Source organism: Trachurus japonicus, chromosome 12 (assembly GCF_045865225.1).
Source record: "Trachurus japonicus isolate A0001 chromosome 12, Traja_1.0".
Taxonomy (NCBI): Eukaryota; Metazoa; Chordata; class Actinopteri; order Carangiformes; family Carangidae; genus Trachurus; species Trachurus japonicus.
In genome coordinates this window covers 18,149,574-18,168,736 of record NC_140918.1, presented here as the reverse complement: position 1 = coordinate 18,168,736, position 19,163 = coordinate 18,149,574, and the positions used below count along the sequence as shown (strand labels likewise).

At 41.1% G+C, this 19,163-nt stretch overlaps 2 protein-coding genes across 2 annotated transcripts; both read right to left on the bottom strand.

The window, feature by feature from the left end:
* Positions 1-2,401: 2,401 nt before the first annotated feature.
* Positions 2,402-9,316, bottom strand: LOC146977431 (cytosolic purine 5'-nucleotidase-like). Its single transcript, XM_085794324.1, has 11 exons — positions 9,095-9,316; positions 7,800-7,873; positions 7,536-7,653; positions 7,085-7,180; positions 6,349-6,440; positions 6,124-6,181; positions 5,904-5,997; positions 5,723-5,776; positions 5,561-5,644; positions 2,540-2,732; positions 2,402-2,457 (listed from the first exon to the last, which is right to left on the bottom strand). Exons 1-11 carry the CDS (start codon positions 9,163-9,165, stop codon positions 2,402-2,404), a joined length of 990 nt encoding a protein of 329 aa, XP_085650450.1. The 5' UTR covers positions 9,166-9,316.
* A 1,235-nt stretch (positions 9,317-10,551) lies between these two features.
* slc2a11l (solute carrier family 2 member 11, like) lies at positions 10,552-17,441 on the bottom strand. Its single transcript, XM_085792428.1, has 12 exons — positions 17,321-17,441; positions 16,965-17,063; positions 16,655-16,815; positions 16,405-16,529; positions 16,076-16,205; positions 13,253-13,401; positions 12,993-13,180; positions 12,319-12,429; positions 12,002-12,103; positions 11,836-11,911; positions 11,061-11,188; positions 10,552-10,953 (listed from the first exon to the last, which is right to left on the bottom strand). The coding sequence occupies exons 1-12, from the start codon at positions 17,342-17,344 to the stop codon at positions 10,738-10,740; spliced, it is 1,509 nt and encodes a 502-aa protein (XP_085648554.1). The 5' UTR covers positions 17,345-17,441; the 3' UTR covers positions 10,552-10,737.
* Between the last annotated feature and the right edge of the window lie 1,722 nt (positions 17,442-19,163).

The window sequence follows — 19,163 nt, the reverse complement described above, 5'->3', positions numbered from 1 at the left end:
TTTCAAACAAACAGGAATAAATTTCCTGGGGAGGGGCATTTGGGAAGGATTTCTGTATACAGCAAACAAACTGAGACGCCACTCAGTGTTAATGCGGAGACTTCTAATTTATGCTGACAATAAATCATTGAGTTTGTTATCATCACAACAAATGTTTCAATGGAGCTGATGTTACAAATTTATGAAAATATGTAACTAGAGTCTATTAAAATGGCCTCAAACCTCATGAGGGGATAAAGTAATGTCTTAAAATGCAGTGAGTGTCTACCTTAATTGGTGGGTGTTTGGCGCTGATGTCAGGATTTTGAGTGCAGGTGCCACAAACAAAAAATACAGAGGCCACCAAAATCCTAAAGTCACGGCCTGAATTGTTACTAGACTTCTGGTTATAACAACCTTAGTTTGTGCTTTAAACCAAGATTTCAAAAATATCAACAAAGTTTTATGATTCCAACAAATACTTTGGGTCAAAGAGCTGATTGTTAGCTGATAATGAACCTCATGGGGCATTATACATAATACAAAACAAACCTTAACTTCCTTAAGTAAGGATTGATCCTTAATCTTACATTTTTGTAATTTAGTACACAAGCTATTTTTTTTAACATGATATGAATATCTAAAAGTTTGAAAAAATAACCATGAAGAGATAGCATTGAAAGTGGGGTTGTAGTGATCTACAAATAGCAGGTACTTTAAAGGTGGAGTTCAGTAGAATGATCTGCATATCTCATCAGCTGGCTGGCGAACAGCGTCTGTCTGGAGCCGCTGCGCAGGAGGCTGCCCGTCTGTCCGTAGGACATGTCCAGGGGGTCTTGGCGTCAGCAGTGCATGTAGCATAAAACAGGTTGCAAAGCCTGGGACACCAGAGCTCTTCGTAAAAACAACACAACAAAAAACATCCAAATACCTGCGAGGATGCTCGTATGTGACAGACTCTGCTCTTTTATGCTGCAATAAATCATTCTGAAATTATCATCACAACAAATGTTTCAATGGAGCTGATGTTACAAATGTCCCAGCAGTTTGTAGCGGAACTTCTCGAAGCTCCTCTTCCTGGTCGTCCTCATGACATCTGAAGTTTTTGCGCCGGCGTCAGTGCTTAAAATTATTGTTACTGTAGCGCCTCTTTGTGAGTGTGAATTGGATGTTTTGGGTTTGTGAATGGCGTGATGTACGGATAGAGCTCTGGTGTCCTTGCACGTTAACTGGACTCCACGGCCTTACGCCAAACCACAAAACTTCAGAGGACAATTACGGTGGACTCTGAGAAATTCTTCTAGCCCTTTGTCAACTAAATGCTAAATGAGCGAATTTCATTTTTTGGGTGAACTATCCTTTAACTTGCAGTAAGACTCTGTGCAAATATCAACAAAGTTTTATGATTCCAACAAATACTTTGGAGGAAAGAGTGATTGATTAGCTGATAATGAACGACTTATCTGTTATACATAATACAAAACAAACCTTAACTTCCTTAAGTAAGGATTGATCCTTAATCTTACATTTTTTCAGCCCCTCAATTTGCAGTACACAAGCATTTTTTTTTGGAGCTAACCAACTGATATGAATATCTAAAAGTTTGAAAAAAATTCTGTCAGGACCACTATGTCAAAATAGGGATATTTATTTTTTCAGTTTAATTTGGCGGTTGGTACTGTTCTGGGACAAATAGCCCCTTTCACACGTACTTGCGTGGAAAGCCTGAGGCAGAAGACTCTCTGCACTCCTCCCGTTAGCATAAGCGCCAGCCCAAAGAAAACCCAGACAGAGCAGAGCAACCAACATTAGCTGGGGTGGAGGTGGGTTGCAAGAAACGGCCAGCTATTTTCGCGGCGGCAGGAATAAGAGCAGTTTAAATAGCGCGCTAACCTGAACTCAGTATCCCCAATCCGGCAGCCACGGGTTAGCTGAGCCATCTGATCTGCACAGGTGATGACATGTTACAGTGGTTAGCTGCCAGAACTAAAAACTGCGTTTTTCCTGCACTTTGAAGGGCTGGAAAAAATTATATTATAGCGAACAATGGAACTGTGTATTTTTCTTTTAGGCCGCGAAAATAGGCCGTTTCTTTGGGTCCATTCACAACAATGTATGTTGTAAATCTCTGGGGCTGGCGTTGATAACGGGAGGAGTGCAGAGAGTCTTCTACTGTAATTAAAGTACTTAGGGGGTATTTGTAGATCATACAACCCCACTTTATAAAAATGCTACCATCCCTTTAAGAATGACATAATGTAAATTATTAGATACTTAGTTAGATAATTGATAATAAATCATACAGTATTATATATTAATTATTTCCACATTACTTGTTATTAATTCATAATGAACCATATTTTTTATTAAAGGCTTATAAACCAGAGTTAATTAATTAAGTAAGAGAAATGTAGTGATGAACTCACTTGTAAATTTCAGCTAAGAACATGTCGAGACGTTTCAGCTCCTCAAAAAGATCTGAAAGCCAGGAAAAAGTCATCACAACTTTGAATCCCACCACAACAATCACAACAGTAACTAGTTATTGACTTTTTCTTACTTTTCTTCTCCCCCCACACCTGCAGCTCCTTGGTGAGCTCGGGTACGACCAGAAAAGTCTTCCAGCCCTGACGTTTCTTAGATTTGAGGATGTCGCCAAAGATGTGGTCTCCAACGTAGAGGATGTTCTTACCTTTGACGTCCAGCAGATCACAGACAATGTCGGAGGAACCTGAAGGAAATATTAAATAAAACATCCACGTCACATGTACACACATGCATATTATGAAATCCAAGAAATGTTATAATCATTTTTAAAGCAGAAGTAAGCGGAATATTTGTGTTAATTTAAGTCTTAAATAGTTCTATCTTCCGACAGCAATCACTTCTATAGAGTGCTTGGTCTGAAACACGGGTCTGTCAGTCACTCTGCTCTGCTGTAAGCCGAGGAGAAAACTTTCCTTGTATCCTACAACCTTTATCCAATGAGGAGAGAGAACGGCATAAAGGGGCGGTCCTCTCTGTGTGTGCAGCCAAGGGATGCGCGTGAATGTGGTGACGTAGGGACGAGGGCGGGGACTGCTAACTCCATCGGCTGACAGGAAGTTAGCCAAAACGACCGGATCGCTTACTTCTGCTTTAACTTCCAACTTTATGAGCAACTGAAACTAAACCAGCACTAAATTAATAATAATAAAGTATTATTGTTGTAAGTATTTGCAGTTCAAATTCATACAATAAATATTTAAATTATTAACTATTTATATTACAACTATATTTTTTTGAGTATATTTTTTGGGGCTTTTTGCCAGGAGAGTCAAGAAAGAGACAGGAAATGGGAAGCAGAGAGGGGGGGAATGACGTGAAGGATAGGACCGCTCGACACGGGATTTGAACCAGGGCCACCTGCAATGAGGACTATAGCCTTAACACATGGGGTGGGGGCGGTGTTTAGCTCAGTTTGTAAAGCACCCGCCCCATGTGTTGAGGCTATAGTCCTCGCTGCAGGCGGCCCCGGTTCGAGTCCCGCGTCGGACGGCCCTATCCTGCATGTCATTCCAGCCTCCCATTTCCTGTCACATGAGCAGGCATGAAAAGCCAAAAAATATACTTTAAAAAAAAACAAAAAAAAACAAACAAAAAAAAACACATGGGGTGGGTGCTCTACCAACTGAGCTAAACACCGCCCCTACAATTTTGTTACCATTTTTATCAATAAGAATGAATGATTGCATTTGTATTTCCATTTTTTTTGTTTTAAATCAACATTTTCCAATTTTAAACTGCACGAAACGTAATTGACAGTATTGACATATTAAAGTAGGCTATTTGCAGTACAAACTCAGACAATTAAGATTTCAATTACTAAGAATACATAAAGACTATAGTGAAGTTGCTTGTTTTGTTTAGATTTTTTATATACATAATTTTAATATGAATTTTAAAGCAAAATATTTCAGTGCTATATTTGTGACTTTGTAAATTGGTAACCTTAAATTTAGTTACTTAAAAATGTGTTTGTACATACATAACGATTTTCGGCTTATAGCATAGCAGTAGGAGTTCGTTAATTAGGCTACATTTTGTAGTAAGCTATTTCTAGAACGGATATGAGCGGAGTCGGCAGGCTGCTCAGGGCTACGCTTATGGAGGCTAAAGCTTGGTTTCCCTCATCAAATAGTGCAAATAATCGCCTCAAGAAAACTGTTCTCCTTTTCCAAGTTGTGTTTATTGTACCTGCAGTCCATCTTAGCTCCTATGAGTTTAATATGGAACGTTACCAAAAGGAGCCGTTTTCGAGGTAAATACAAAAAAGAGTCTGCTGCTGAAATAACTGTCCCTGAACGCAACGCGCTATCAGCGGTTTTGCCTGAATTTACCTCCTAAAACAACTCTGTGCTGGTAACGTTCTGTTATGTCCCGATCTCAGCTTTCCTGTGATCCTGTGCAGCTCACAACTTGTCCACGGCAGCCTTATTAGTTGTTGGGTTGTGTATTTGATGAGTTTACTGAGGGAAACCAAGAAATTCCCTTTTCATACCGTGTTAGCTCTGAGCAGCCAGCTGCTTCGCTCCACTGTTCTAAAGAACTGAGCTTACACCCAGGTCAAAGAAGGTAACGCCAGGACCTACTGCTATGACTATAGAGATTATGGCAATGGGCCAATTTGCCAAAATGTTGAACTATCCCTTTAAATTTAGTTACTTAAAAATGTGTTTGTACATACACAACGATTTTCTTGGCTTGTGAAGCATGAGCATGCATTTTGGAGTTTAATTACATTTTGTAGAAATTCCCAATCCCCAAATGTTATGAGGGAGTCGAGCCTCATTTTCCACTGTTATCTGTAAAGCCTTGACTCGTGGTCAAAATAGTGCAAATAATCGCCTCAAGAAAACTGTTCTCCTTTTCCACCCAGTGTTGATTGTATCAGGGGTCTTGGAGTAGCAGTGCATGTCCTTATAACGGTTGCAAAGGGCAGAGCTAACAACAAAAAAGGAGACACCGCTGCTTCTAAAGTAAAACTACATATTCTGAATATACCTCCATGTTGCTCGTATGTAACTGTCCCGTCTGGAGGTCGCTGAAGCCCGATCAAGCTTTTCGTGTCCTGTGTCCAAAAAATTAAATAAGTCATATATTATTTTAAAAAGCTCCTCTTCCTGGTCCGTGCCAACATCGCTGTGTAAATACTGTATACAGCACGCTGGACTCTTTATCAGTGCGGTCTCAGCGAAGTCCCCGAGATTCTGCAAAGAGAGGAGCTTCGAGGCTTCCTGGTGTCTACGACCACCAGGTCAAAGAAGGTGCGCCAGGACCTTTTTGGACTTGTAGTCTAGATTGAAGAATAACATTACACTCACATGAGCTATGATATTGTCCAAGAACTTAAATGAAATGACAGTTGACTTACTTTAGCATTACTTTCCAGCAGGTATTTCCAAGACCCCCTGTAACTCAGAGAAGGGACACACGTTACTAGAACATTTTGAATGGCCCTTAGTCAACATTTTAGATAATGAGCGAAATATCATTCTAGGGTGAACTATCCCTTTAAATGAAGACACATTTCTACGCTCACCTCAGTGTAGCTGTAGTCACTGTTGGTGGCAAGAAAGACTTTGGCCACCTCTTTAATTCGAGTCAAAAGCACAGGAAGCCTTTCCTGTAAAGAAAACATTCATCTGTTCATTTTTGTCAGAAATAAAATCTAATTGGTTCTTAATGAGGACAGTGAACTCACATCTTGCATCACATATTTCTCCAAATTCTTTATAGTTCGTTCTTTCAGGACTCCCTACACAGCAAAAACATATCACATTTAGTACACAGACAAAGTACAGACACACATTATATACTGTATAGCATTTCCTCTAATAAAAAAACTCTGTGTGTGAGTGTCAATATAAATGTTGTTAATTTACCGTATCATGAATATAGTCCATTGCATCTCTAACATCCTGAAACATGCTTCTGTAGGACATGAACAGGTCTCCGTGCTGGTAACCTTTTAGCAGCCTGGAAAACAGACGGTTGAAAGTTTGTTTAACAGTTGGTTCCTCTGTTGATTTATAATAGTTCAGAGCTGAGAGGTAAACAGAAGCAGAAAGGAGCAGTCAGACTCACGGGGGTAGTAAAACTCACTTTGTGTATCTTTTGCATCTGGTGAAGAAGTCCACAAGGCAGGCGTACAGATAAGTCTCTGCAAACCCAGAGAAACATTTTCCATTGGATGGCAGCATATACATTATAGCTTTTTTAAATTTTCTATAAAATGATCAATTTGTTTGTGTAATTACGAAGGAAAATAAACTAGTAATATATGGTGATTGTAATTTTACACATATAAACAAAAGGTACATTTTCCACCTGACAGATTGAAGAGTGTGTTCAGGATGTAAAAGCGGTCGGTGTCGTCTCTTTGAATGAATTTGTTGGGGTAGTAGTTGTGAATGTCTTCTCTGTAAAACACAAACACAAGTCAGTATAACAACTGCATGCACACCAGTGACAAGAAAATGAATTTAAATCCCAGGGCTATAAAAGCAAGGCTTGTTATTGTGAGCATAGAAATTAGACACACAAGCAGAAACACAAGTGAAAACCACACTCCGAGAACTCGTCTCAGCTGTTCATCTCACTGCAGTCAGTGGTTTTAAGATTTACATACATATAATACATCTACTGCAAAAGCAACATAAATGTACCAGAGGAAAAATGTACAATGAATTTTAGTGCTGTAAAAGTATGTGTATGTATATAAGCTGCATTAGTGGGAATTTACACAAGTCTGGTACAATGACTTCTAAATTCTGCTTAATACAGATGTTATATAATATGTTCTATATAATAATGCCTAGTTCTAAATTTGCTCAATCTTCAATGTCACGTCTCCAGACAAAAATATTTCTACTGATATTTCTTTTTACTTTAAACCTTTTTATGATCAGTTCTGTCTGTTCAATGTGTTCTAACTTTAATTTTTGTCCTCTCTCTCTGTCTTCCTCGCTGTGTCTGTCTGACCTTACTGGAGTTCACAGCTGTAAAGGTTCATTACAAAGTAGGAGAACAAGAGAGTGTGTGTGCTTAAAAGTTTGAACTTTACCCTTTGAGGAAGCGGAAGCCGTGACTGCAGACTAAAATGTTCCCATTTGAGTCGACCTTCAGGAGGTTCCCGTATGTGGTGTCAATCACTAAACCACTAAAGGTGGAAATGACAATGGAGCAGAAAGGAAAAGGAGAGAAAGGTCATCAAGACATTACAGGATTAGACATTTGTTTTGTGCTCATTATTTAACCAACTTCTGGCTTTTTTTAATTATGGTGTGTTCATATCTATCAACGGTGCAGTATTATCATTTATTCCTTCCCAAATCTGAGTTCCCCAGACAAGAGACAAAGAAAACTTTATTAAAAAGCAATAAACAGAAGGGCCTTGTTTGATCCAGGGAACTTTGGTTTGAGTTTCATTTTGTGTTTCCACAGCATAATTAGATAAATGGATGACTCCACTGTATCCTGAGTCTTGAGTTAGAGAGGCAGATTTAAGGACAAACCGTGTGGGGAAGCTGGGGTCGTATGTGTAGCGTAGGAGCTCGTGTGGGTATCCGATAGATACCATTCTGTCTCTTATCATCTCAAAGCCCAGGCTCTCGTAGTCAGGGGACTTGTATGCTGCAAATTAACACGTGTACAAAGAAAACACCAATTTGCATGAAGTCAGTAAATGTTATGTGACCTGTTTAAGAGACAATCGTGAATCCAGAATGAAGAATTCAACAGTGACAGCCAGACCTTTGTGTTTGACGGCCTTTACATACCTGCCAGAGTGTAATCCATGTCAAAGCCGTAACATTTGATGTTTTCCAGCGTCAGGCTCCGGTTGACAAACACCCTGTGATCAAGAGCACAACACAAACTCAGATAAAGTCCACAGACACGTGACCCCACGACCTCAAGCCACGACATGTTTTGGGTTAATTGCACAATCTGTGTCTGTGGTGGGTTTGGTCTGGATGAGGTTTCTTAAGGTCTCAGTGTGTTACAGCAGCACACGCTCAGGGTCTTTGCTTATCAGCCTGTTTGCTTTAATTGTTCCCAGAGGCCGTGCTGCTCATCCCGGGCAAAAGTCATGTAAGGTGAAGAGACCCTGTTTGTTGCCGTTGTGCTTCTGTGACATCACTGCTGTCCTCATTGTGGCTTACTAGATGCCTAGCTATTTTCAATCACAGAAACGTATTTCTTTAATCAATAAACTCTGTCCACACCTCACTTGGAAGAAAGCCAAAACCTCCACCAATTAAAAAATCCAATCAAAACTCAAACCCTTTGACCTGGTTTTGGCTTTTACCTCCCCCACCAGTCTCCACAGCTGGGTGGAGACTTGAGATGTTATCATTGCCCTCAATTATCTCCACCACTGTTTCAAATGATTCCCAATTAGAATTTTAAAAAAAAACCTGACCCTTGATGTGTCCGTTACAGAACTGTTGTGTTCACTGGTGTAACTGTACGTGGTTTCCTGTGTCACCCGCTCCCAGATGCTGCTCTTTATCAGTGACACCCTGACAGAGGCAGGGAGGCCTATCTGCAGCCCATCCAGTGTGGATGGCCCCATTTCAACACCGCCTGACACTTCATCCATATAGAGTTGCTGTAAATAATTTACCTGCGAGCTCTTGTTTAGTGAGCTTGTTGCTGCAGAGCATCAAGGATCTCTCTCCTGAGATCAAGCCAGCAAATAAAAGCTGGCCAGGAGCGAGTGAATCTGATGCTGGGGCAGTTGGAGTGGAGGGAGGGGGGGGGGGGGGGCTGGCTGCGGGTTTCAATATCTACTGGTTAAAATATTTAGTGATATGGTGCAAACCCTTTAAGCGATAGTAGCAGGGGAGGGATGTCAGACAGCAGAGACCGGTGGAGATTATAGATCATCTCCCAGACTGGATTTGCTACTGTAACATCACAGAAAATAATATCTGCAGATGTTTAAACTATAGAAATAAGCTTTTTCATGAGCGAAACTCTACAAATTTCTACTTTTATGTAGAGCTGAAAGGCTGTTAGCTTGGTGCAGAGTGTATGTGTGAGAAATAGCCTTGAAAAGAAAAGCACTCACTTCTGATCAAAGACTCTCTGCGACTTGGGCCCATCAGGGGAGCTGCTGGGGTCAGTGTCCATTGCATCCATTGCACAGCTGTCCTGCTCCTGTCAGTTATGTTCACATGCAACTGTTGTGCGGTCAGTCATAAGAGGAAGAAGAGGAGGAGGAGGAGGAGGAGGAGGGGAAGGGGGGCATTTAAATGACCACCTATTACACAAACTTTAAAGGCGTGGACCGCTGTGTTGTTTTCAGTTTTGCAGCGCAGGCACAAACTCCTCCCCGTGTCTTCTTCTCACCGCCTGGTGATGTCAATGGCTGCTGACTACGCGCATCCAGCCTCTCGTCCTCCGCATTCGTCCAGTGTAAAGTCGTCCAACACGTTAGCTTTGAACGTGCAGATTGCGTTATCAGGGGCGCACACATGTGCCGCGGCCGCACGTCTGCGTAATTGGTAGGAGTTTCCTCCCCGACGCCTGTCAGTCCACCAAAGCAGAGAGCTTTCAGATCTTTAAAGGATTCATGAGGTTTTTAGTTGCACCAAAAAAGCTCAACCATAAACATGTTATCAGCGACATGTCCCGAAGAAAAAACAACTTTGACACCCACATGCTGGCTCGTGGAAAAACCTCCACAGTGTTGTGGAGGTTTATGGTGCCATAAAAGTTTCACTTTGTCCAGAATAAACAATGAGTTCTTCTTTTTTACATGATAATAAAAGTCTGTGCTGTCAGTTCTTTCTCCTGGGCCTTTAATTTGCATACTTGTTCTTTACAAGCCTACATATTAATTATTACATCATTCATTATTATTGCAGGCAGAAACACTGTCAATGTTAATATTATAGTCATTCTTACAGTTATAATTATTGTTATTAATTATAATGACTGATAAAATTATAATTACTGTTCTGTATTTTTTTGTAATGTATAGGATTAAGCTGATTTGTGTATACAAATATTATTTCAGCTTCCATATAGTGAGGTAAGAAATACAATATTTATATTCGAAATAAGTATGAATAAGGAGTAGAAGTATATAGCTGTGGAAAATGTGAAGTATTCAAGTACCTCAAACTTTCCAGTTGCTAAACACACATGACTCGTGGATAAACCTACACAATGCAAATGTGACCACTCCTCACTTGAGGCGATTTGTGCTGCAGGGAGCTTGAAGTTTATGCAACCGGTCACTCTATACGTTCTGATGCCTATCAGTGTAGCCAGAGGTTAAACACGCAGCCCCCACTGATAACCTCCATGACCAAACCTTGTTTCAAGATAATACAAAAAAGCCTTGTCTGCCCACTGGTGCTAATATCTACTTTTGGGACATCATGTCCCAAAAGTAGATACATTATTGAACTTTAACATGTCCCGGACATGTTAAAGTTCAATAATAGGAGTTCACCCAATAACTTAAGGATACACAAACGCACATTGTGAGGTTTCTAGAGGACAGGAAAACAAGACAAGTCATGAAAGACAGCAGAGTCACATTTTAATCTCACAGCACACAGCTGCAGCGACACATGATCTGTAATGGTTAGTTTTACCTCACACTTTGTCTTTGTGTGTGGGTCTATATATATATAGCACATCTTCTCAATCAGAAATGAATGTCTTCTTCCAGCTTTGGCACATTGTTTGAGCTCGGTGGAATCAGAATTTGGTATCATATGTTTTGACTTCGCTAAGTTTTGCTGACTTTTTGGATTCTTCCTTGGATTCCCCAGATTTGCAGTGAATCTTATTAAACTCAGCAGCGATCTCCAGCGCCGTGCGACTCTTGGTCTCGGGGACGTTGAACCACACATAGAGCCCGCAGGTGAGGCAGAAGACCAGGAAGATGAGGAAGCAGAAGTGATGCAGATTCTCCTGGAGAGGAGACAGTGAGTCAGCAGAGAGCGATGCATTTAACCACAAAACATCTGTCCAGTCTCTCCTGATTATGTTTTCTCAGTAAGATTAAACACGGTGCTCACCACTATGATAGGGAACAGCATCCCCAGCACAAAGAGGCCTGTCCAGTTTATGGAGCAGGCGACCGTGTATCCAGCTGTTTTAAATGACTGGGTGAAGATTTCCCCTGGAAGAGGAGCTGTAACTCCAGCTGAGGGGCAAGAACATTGCAGGGGTTTATTTAGACACCATGGAGTTGATTCAATGTGGAAATCCTAGATAGATAGATAGATAGATAGATAGATAGATAGATAGATAGATAGATAGATAGATAGATAGATAGATAGATAGATAGATAGATAGATAGATAGATAGATAGATAGATAGATAGATAGATAGATAGATAGATAGATAGATACTTTATTAATCTAATTTATTTATTTATTAATTATTAAAATAAACACAAATGAGGCAGTACAGTACACTACACTACAAAGCCTAGTGTGCGGTGTAAGAGCATGAACAAATGTAGAAGTGAAGCTATAGAATAAAATCACAGTGTAAGTGCATGATAAGAACTGTATAAAAGATAAAAGACTGGGGCGGTGCGTGGCGCAGTGGTTAAGGCGGCCGCCCCATGTAGAGGCTGCAGTCCTCGACGCAGGCGTCCCCGGTTCGAATCCTGCGCCGGGCTGACCTTTCCTGCATGTCATTCCCCCTCTCTCTGCCTCCCCATTTCTTGTCTATCTCACTATGTGCTATATGAAATAAAGGCGAAAAAGCCAAAAAATATACTTAAAAAAAAAAGATAAAAGACTGGATAAAAGACTATAAATAAAATTGATGTGATAAACATACCTGGTCCACTGGAAAAAAAGAATATGAACATGAAAATAAGGACCATGCTACAGTACGGCATCCAGGAGACCTGAACCTGAGGAAGACACAAAGACCTGTTGGATGAGTTGCATTCATGAGTGATATGAGTTGCTATCAGTCGTTGGCTGACGTGGTGGTGACTCACTTGCAGGTACACGGTGATGGTGAGGAGAACCAGCGTGGCAGACATTCCCATGTACCCTCTGAACAGCAGGACCTTTTTCCCCATGTTCTCAATAACCATGAACTGCCGACATGAAAACAGTTTCACCAGTAAACCACATGGGGAAGCTCTAGCTACACATTAGGACAGGCATCACAGATGATTCACATAAAAGGAGAATGTTGGGAGACAAATATAAGAGCGTAGAGCCATCTGAAATTGGTAAAACAAGTACAAAAAACACATTTGTGTGAGGGTTTAAAGGATATTACACCAAAAAACAGCGAAATGAGACTTACACAAGCGAGAGAGGTGGCCAACTCACACAGCCCTGTTCCTAAAGCAGCGTAACGTAACTGCTGTTCTCGGATTCCTGCCGCACGAAACACATCAAAAGAATAAAAGTACACCTGGAGAGTAAAGCCCCACAATAAAAGATTTTCAAACACTTAGACGTTCACGTTCTTGAGTCTAGGTGGAACATGAAGTGCAGGATTAAGTTCAGGGGAGAAATATGTCACTTATTTTCTATTTCTAGGTAAACATTTGCAACATTTTTGTTTGACTGTTATCAAATGTCACTAAAACTAAACAAAAAAAAGAACAAAATACAGAAAAGAAAATGCAAACTATAGGACCTCATAGGAGCAGGAACAATTCAGGTTAAGATCAGGTGCAAAAGAGTGAATCCAGATCCAGGTTAAATGTTTTTTTTTCTACATTTTTACTAATTTTCCTTTAGGTGCACCAGTGGTTTTTGACCAGTGTCGAGCACATCAGCCTCACTGTTGTTCACACGAAAACAAAGTCAGACAAAATCAATAGTCCTTGTTTTTGGGAAGTAGAGGTCTGAAGCTGATCATTAGTTCTGTACACTACATTACCTTAAGATAAAGAGGTGAAATGTCAGTATCTCAAAGTGCAGGCGACAACATTTGGGAGAGAAGTGTTCAGTGCGTTTCCTGTAACTGACCGCGTTGATGCCACAGAGCTGCAGCGTGGTGAAGCAGACCACGACGGTGATCAGCTGCCAGCGGACGCTTCGGTTGCGAAACAGCTCCGTCACCGAGTGGTTGTGGACGTTCTGCAGGGCGGCTTTCTCCTTCATCATCTCCTCCACCTCTGCGCTGTGGTCACCGTCGCCCCATAACTGCTTTAAAGCTGAGAGGGGGGCATAAAAAAGTGTTAAGATCACAAATAAGTTTAAAAATAAATAAAAAAGCTTTCTCACACCTTTGTCGCAGGCCTCACGGTCTCCTCTGTCCAGCAACAGGAACTTGGGCGACTCGGGCAGGAAGGGCAGGGAGACGAGCTGAAGCAGCGCAGTGAAACCATTGAATCCGAGCAGCCAAGGCCACCGCTCCTCTGTGCCAAGCAACTCACTGCAAGAGCAACATCAGCTTCACATCATTCAACAAGAGAGAGATTCATTGTTACACATTGCACACTCTGCTCAAGTGTTTTGTCAGTGCTGAAGAGCTTGCTCTGTCGTCTATATGTACATATCTGAAGTGTGCATGTGTTGCATGGTGTAGCCCACACTTAAAGCAGAGGTAAGCGGAATATTTGTGTTAAAGCAGATATCAGTGGAATGTTTTTGTTAATATAAGTCCTAAATAGTCCTATTTTCCGTCAGCAATCACTTACATGAAGTATTTCAGCCTAAACACGAGTCTCTCCGTCACTCTGCTCTGCTGTAACCCGAGGAGAAAATTTTCCTTGTGGGATACAAGTGTTATCCAATGAGGGGAGAGAACGGCATGAAGGGCTGTGTGTGCAGCCAAGGGATGCGCGTGAATGTGGTGACGTAGCACGAGGACCAATTGATGCCTGACAAGGGCGGGGGCTGCTAACTCATGGTGCGTTCAAGGAAACTCGTACTTTGTGTTTTTCCTTCCTGTGAAGTCATACCAGTTCGATCTGGTACGAGTTCACGGGTCGGAAGTTACGAGTGGCCGTTATAGGGAACTTTCACAGACAACAGGACGGTAAAAACACGAGCTACGGGTTACCTGGAACGCTACCAAGTCGTAGTTGTGACTTGAAGCTGTAACTTACGGTTTCAAAAGCCTGCCTTGAACACAGCATTAGCCGAAACGGCCGTGCCGATGATATCTGCTTTAATATCGGACTAGATAAGCTTTTGCTTCTCCCGCTTTTCCCTTTCGGCCATGTATTGTATTATTTGATGATGAAGTGTGATGATGATGATTTAAATTGACATGCCCGAAATAAACAAATTGAATATAAGTCTTAAATAGTTCTATCTTCCGACAGCAATCACTTCTATAGAGTGTTTGGTCTGAAACACGGGTCTGTCAGTCACTCTGCTCTGCTGTAAGCCGAGGAGAAAACTTTCCTTGTATCCTACAACCTTTATCCAATGAGGAGAGAGAACGGCATGCAGGGCTGTGTGTGCAGCCAAGGGATGCGCGTGAATGTGGTGACGTAGGGACGAGGGCGGGGACTGCTAACTCCATCGGCTGACAAGAAGTTAGCCAAAACGACCGGATCGCTTACTTCTGCTTTTATGAAAAAAACAACATACAGTTTATCAGGTGCTTGTGCTGAGTCTATATGTTTACAATGTACACACATTGTGTAAGGAGTAACCATAGACAGAGACAGATGGAGCATGGTGAGGCCTTGGTGGGAAACACAAGAGAAATGTTTCTGATGCTCCAGAAAACAAAGAGTCTTGGTGTTTAGAGGAAAGATTTCAACAGCAAGGACAAACATCGATTGCAGTTAGAGTGTCGTTTGTTATTGGAGAGTGCTAAAAGAAGAGACTGAGGTCAGACACGGATGTTACATTACTGCTTCTAGGCAGGTTGGCATTTGTAAAATAATTGGAGTAGGCTATGTAATTATTATACTTACTCTACCTGAATAATGAATGATGTGGGAATTAATTTGTTCTCTACAACGTTTGTGTCGTTGCTCTCACTCCCAGAGGGGGGAGACAAAAGTTCAACACTAAGCATTTCACAAAAACACAAGTGCCCGTCAACCTCATGGTGGTTCCACAGGAAAGGTCAGGTGATCACCAAAATCAGCAGGATCATGGACATCTAATAAAAAAAAACTGGTATTTCAGTCCTGATAAAAGTGAAGGTGGCTAAAAATAAGAAATGTCCTTTTTTTCCAGAGCCATAAGTGTTCAAAATGTCTGCTTTTCTCTTTCTCCTTGACATTTTGCAGTGATATAATGATTTACAAAATGTGTCAAGCCCCAGATTTTTTATATCAAATACTGGATTAATAAGACTTTTGCACAGTAGGAAACTAGACTATGCACAGTCCAATAACACTCTCTGCACCATCAGAGAGGCTGCTCCTCCCAATCACATCCATCCAGGTTTCTCCATCATCACCCCCAATGAAGTCCCCAGGCAGAGCCTCTTCATGGACACCAGTCCACAATGCATTGATTTTTTACACTTATTTGACTAGATCACCCAAAACAGCCACTGCTTTTATTTAACCTTCGTCTTGTGTTTGCTTTCTGCTACCATCTCTTGTGTTAGGGTCAGTTTTGACCCGAGTCTTAAATCAACTGTAAAACACACTAAAAACAATTATTTATCATTCCATTTGTTTCTCATCTCTTGGTTATGTTGTTAGGCTTCCTTATCCATGAAAAGGTTGGTTTTGCACTTATGATTTCAGTTTTAACCAGAGCATTTTAGAAATTTGTGAAAAAATAGTTTGGTTTAAATAGAGGTTCCTGACAAAGTCAAAAAGCCTTGATACTATAAACAAATTTATGTGGTACTTTTATGCATTTAAAACCTGAAAACAGGTCACTGGTGACACAAACACAAGAGGGAGGTTAAGATGCATCAAGTGAATTCCAAGAAAATGCACAATATTATAAAACTATAAATATCATAGCACCACATACTGTATATTGTTTAATATGTGGTGCTATGATATTTATGACACTGAAGATATTAAACACCATGGGTCCTGAGGCTACAGCTCTGGCCCACATGTTGGCTGTCATATGAGCCGACCACCACCTGACCTCAGTATATGTGATGCTGGACTCCTCACCTGATCCCCAGAAGCTGACCGCACAACTTCCCCGAGGAGATGAACGTAGCAATGGTCACACCCACCATCCCTCGCAGCCTCTTGGGGGCGCATTCAACGAGGTACATCGTCTGAGCTGAGAGACTGATTCCTGGAGGCGTACACAAGGGAATCATACATTCTCAGAGGAGTCAATAACGATCAATAACCGGGTGAAAAATGACCCAGAGAGCTTAGAAATATAATAGTCACAAGTACAAATAGAAATCGACTGTCTGTAGGATTAAGTTGGAAGCCAAGAGTGATGGAGAAAAAAGAGATTTACTCGCTTCCCCGCGCCGTAGATTCACCTGCATTGATGCCATAGATGGCTCGTCCCACCATGATCATCTCAAAAGACATGGCTTTCTGGCTCAGGAGCATCAACACAGCTCCACATATAGCCACTAAATTGTTTGACAGGAGGCATCGCTTTCTGTTGGACAGGGAGACAGAGACTTTTGTGCATGTGCCTATAAAGCCATTAATAAAAACATAGAAGAAAAAAAAACAGAGCTAAAAATTGAATTTTGTTTGTCTTTTCTGTTGATGTCCACAAACCTGCCGTATCTCGAGATCAATGGACCCGCTATTAACGATCCAAGTAACCCACCGATGCAGAAAATGGACACAGTGAAGGACCAGATGAGAGAGAGCTGCCAGTGCTCCAAGGAGACATTGTATCTCTGCAGACATGTTCTGTTCACCAACTCCTTTATATACTGCAAGTATCACACGTGCCGTTAGTCTCATTTTCATTGTAGCTGAAGCAGCATTAAATGACATTCATCAGGTTTTCTTTTCAAAAAGAGGTGCAGTGCATTTTTCTCTATATCTACTTGTATATCACTACATTTGTAGTTCTACTTACCTCAGAGGGAGAAGTCATCACAGATATGCAGTATCCATATTGAAATGTGCCTCCAATGCCACAGATAAAAATAGCAGCGATCACGACAGGGCAACTGAGCTGCAGAAATGAAGCATGTTTATGGTTTAACGGATAAAAGTACATTTACTGTATGTTTAATGTAATATTACAAATTCTGCTTTTCCATTAAAGATGTCCCAGAGGTTACTGTTGTCCACATCTGTGTTAAATCCTTCATGCTGCAATCACTCAGAGCATTTAAGTTACAGTAGGCCTATCTGAATTATTTTTTCTCAGTGAATAAATGAGAGGTAAACACAATTCATAATATATAGATATGTATATATTTTACCTACCAGGAGTGTTAAGTGCTGTGTCATGGTGGCTGGAGTCTGGTCGCTTTCATGTCTGCAGTCTTTACAAAGTGTTCACTCTTTAAACTGACTGCTGCGGACATTTGAACTCTGCACTGAAATCATTAACTTTCAACTCAGGCTAAATGTAATGCAGAATGACAAAGCAACCACCGTATTTGGTAAGTGTGTGTATGTGCGTGTCTGTGTGATGTTTGTGCAGGTAGATGAGCTTTATGGATTTGGTTTCTGTTTGCAGAAGGATTTTGCCCAGCGATGATGATGATGATGAAAGATCTGGGACAAACCAGCCTATAAAGGACGGTTACTCATTGTCCAGCATCCTATATAATGGCTTAAAAACGTCCTGGAAAAGTCTCAATATGTAATGGTGACCGTGTTGTGGAGGCGTGGGCATGAACAAAAACATTCAACACAAGTTACTTAAAAAGAAACCTTCCCCCTCGCCCCGCCTTTAAAATCTAACAGCCTTTCCTGGGTTAGCTGATCCCTCCGGTTTACACATTTGAATCATGGATAAAAATCAGAAATTTGGTAACTCTTTACAATAAGGGTCCCTTGATCAACGTTAGTTAGTACATTATTAAGCATTAATTAACTGTTCACAGATATATTAACAATTATTATTATGTATTACTTAGGAAACACATTAATTAAAGCAGAAGTAAGCGATCCGGGCGTTTTGGCTAACTTTCTGTCAGCCGATGGCGTTAGCAGTCCCCGCCCTTGTCCCTACGTCACCACATTCACGCGCATCCCTTGGCTGCACACACAGAGAGGACCGCCCCTTTATGCCGTTCTCTCTCCTCATTGGATAAAGGTTGTAGGATACAAGGAAAGTTTTCTCCTCGGCTTACAGCAGAGCAGAGTGACTGACAGACCCGTGTTTCGGACCAAACACTCTATATAAGTGATTGCCGTCGGAAGATATAACTATTTAAGACTTATATTAACACAAACATTCCGCTTACTTCTGCTTTAATGTAGCCTATTAGTAAGCAGTTAATTAATGTTTTACTACTCAAAGTTAGTTAATAAATTATTAAGTAATAATAAAAGTTGGATAATGTAATTAGTTATCATCATGAATGCATTACTCAGCATTAATTAACACATTAGTTTATACATTAATGCTTAATAATGTACTAACTAACGTTAATTAAGGGACCCTTATTGTAAAGTGTTCCATTTCATGGAAATCATAAGCGTGAGAAGGCAGGAGTTGATGGGCCGACACTTTAAAGAATAGTTAGAGTTGTTTTATTCCAGTGCATATACAGTATGATCATTTGCTTTATTAGAGAAGAAAAAAACCACTGTCACGTCTGTCCAGTAAATATGAAACCACCATTAGCATCTGATTAGCTCAGCTTAGTATAAAGACTGGAGTGTTTTGGTAATCTTTAAACAAATTGGATACACTTATGTTAATCAATGAGCTGCTGGGTTGCTTTAATACCTTTGGACAGAGTCAGGCTCAGTGTTTTTTTCTGTCTGTGCGCTAAGCTAAGATGACCAGCAGTTTAGAGCAAAATGATACAGAGAGTCTCATCTGACATCGTCACTGTTAGCTGGAAACTTTAGGGATGGATTTTGTGGATTTTGTGCTTGTACCAAGTTCATGCAAACCTCTGATTCTGATGAGACCTGCACTGAGCTAAAAACAGAATCGTCCTGCGCTATCACTCTGGATCAGGCAGACACCCCTGCCAGATGTCAAACAGCTGACCTCCAGGAAAGAGCTGGTGACGGCTGTCCTGCTTCGTCTCCTGGAGGTGAAGGAGGAGGAGGAGGAGGAGGAGGAAGAGGAGGAGGAGGGGGAGGC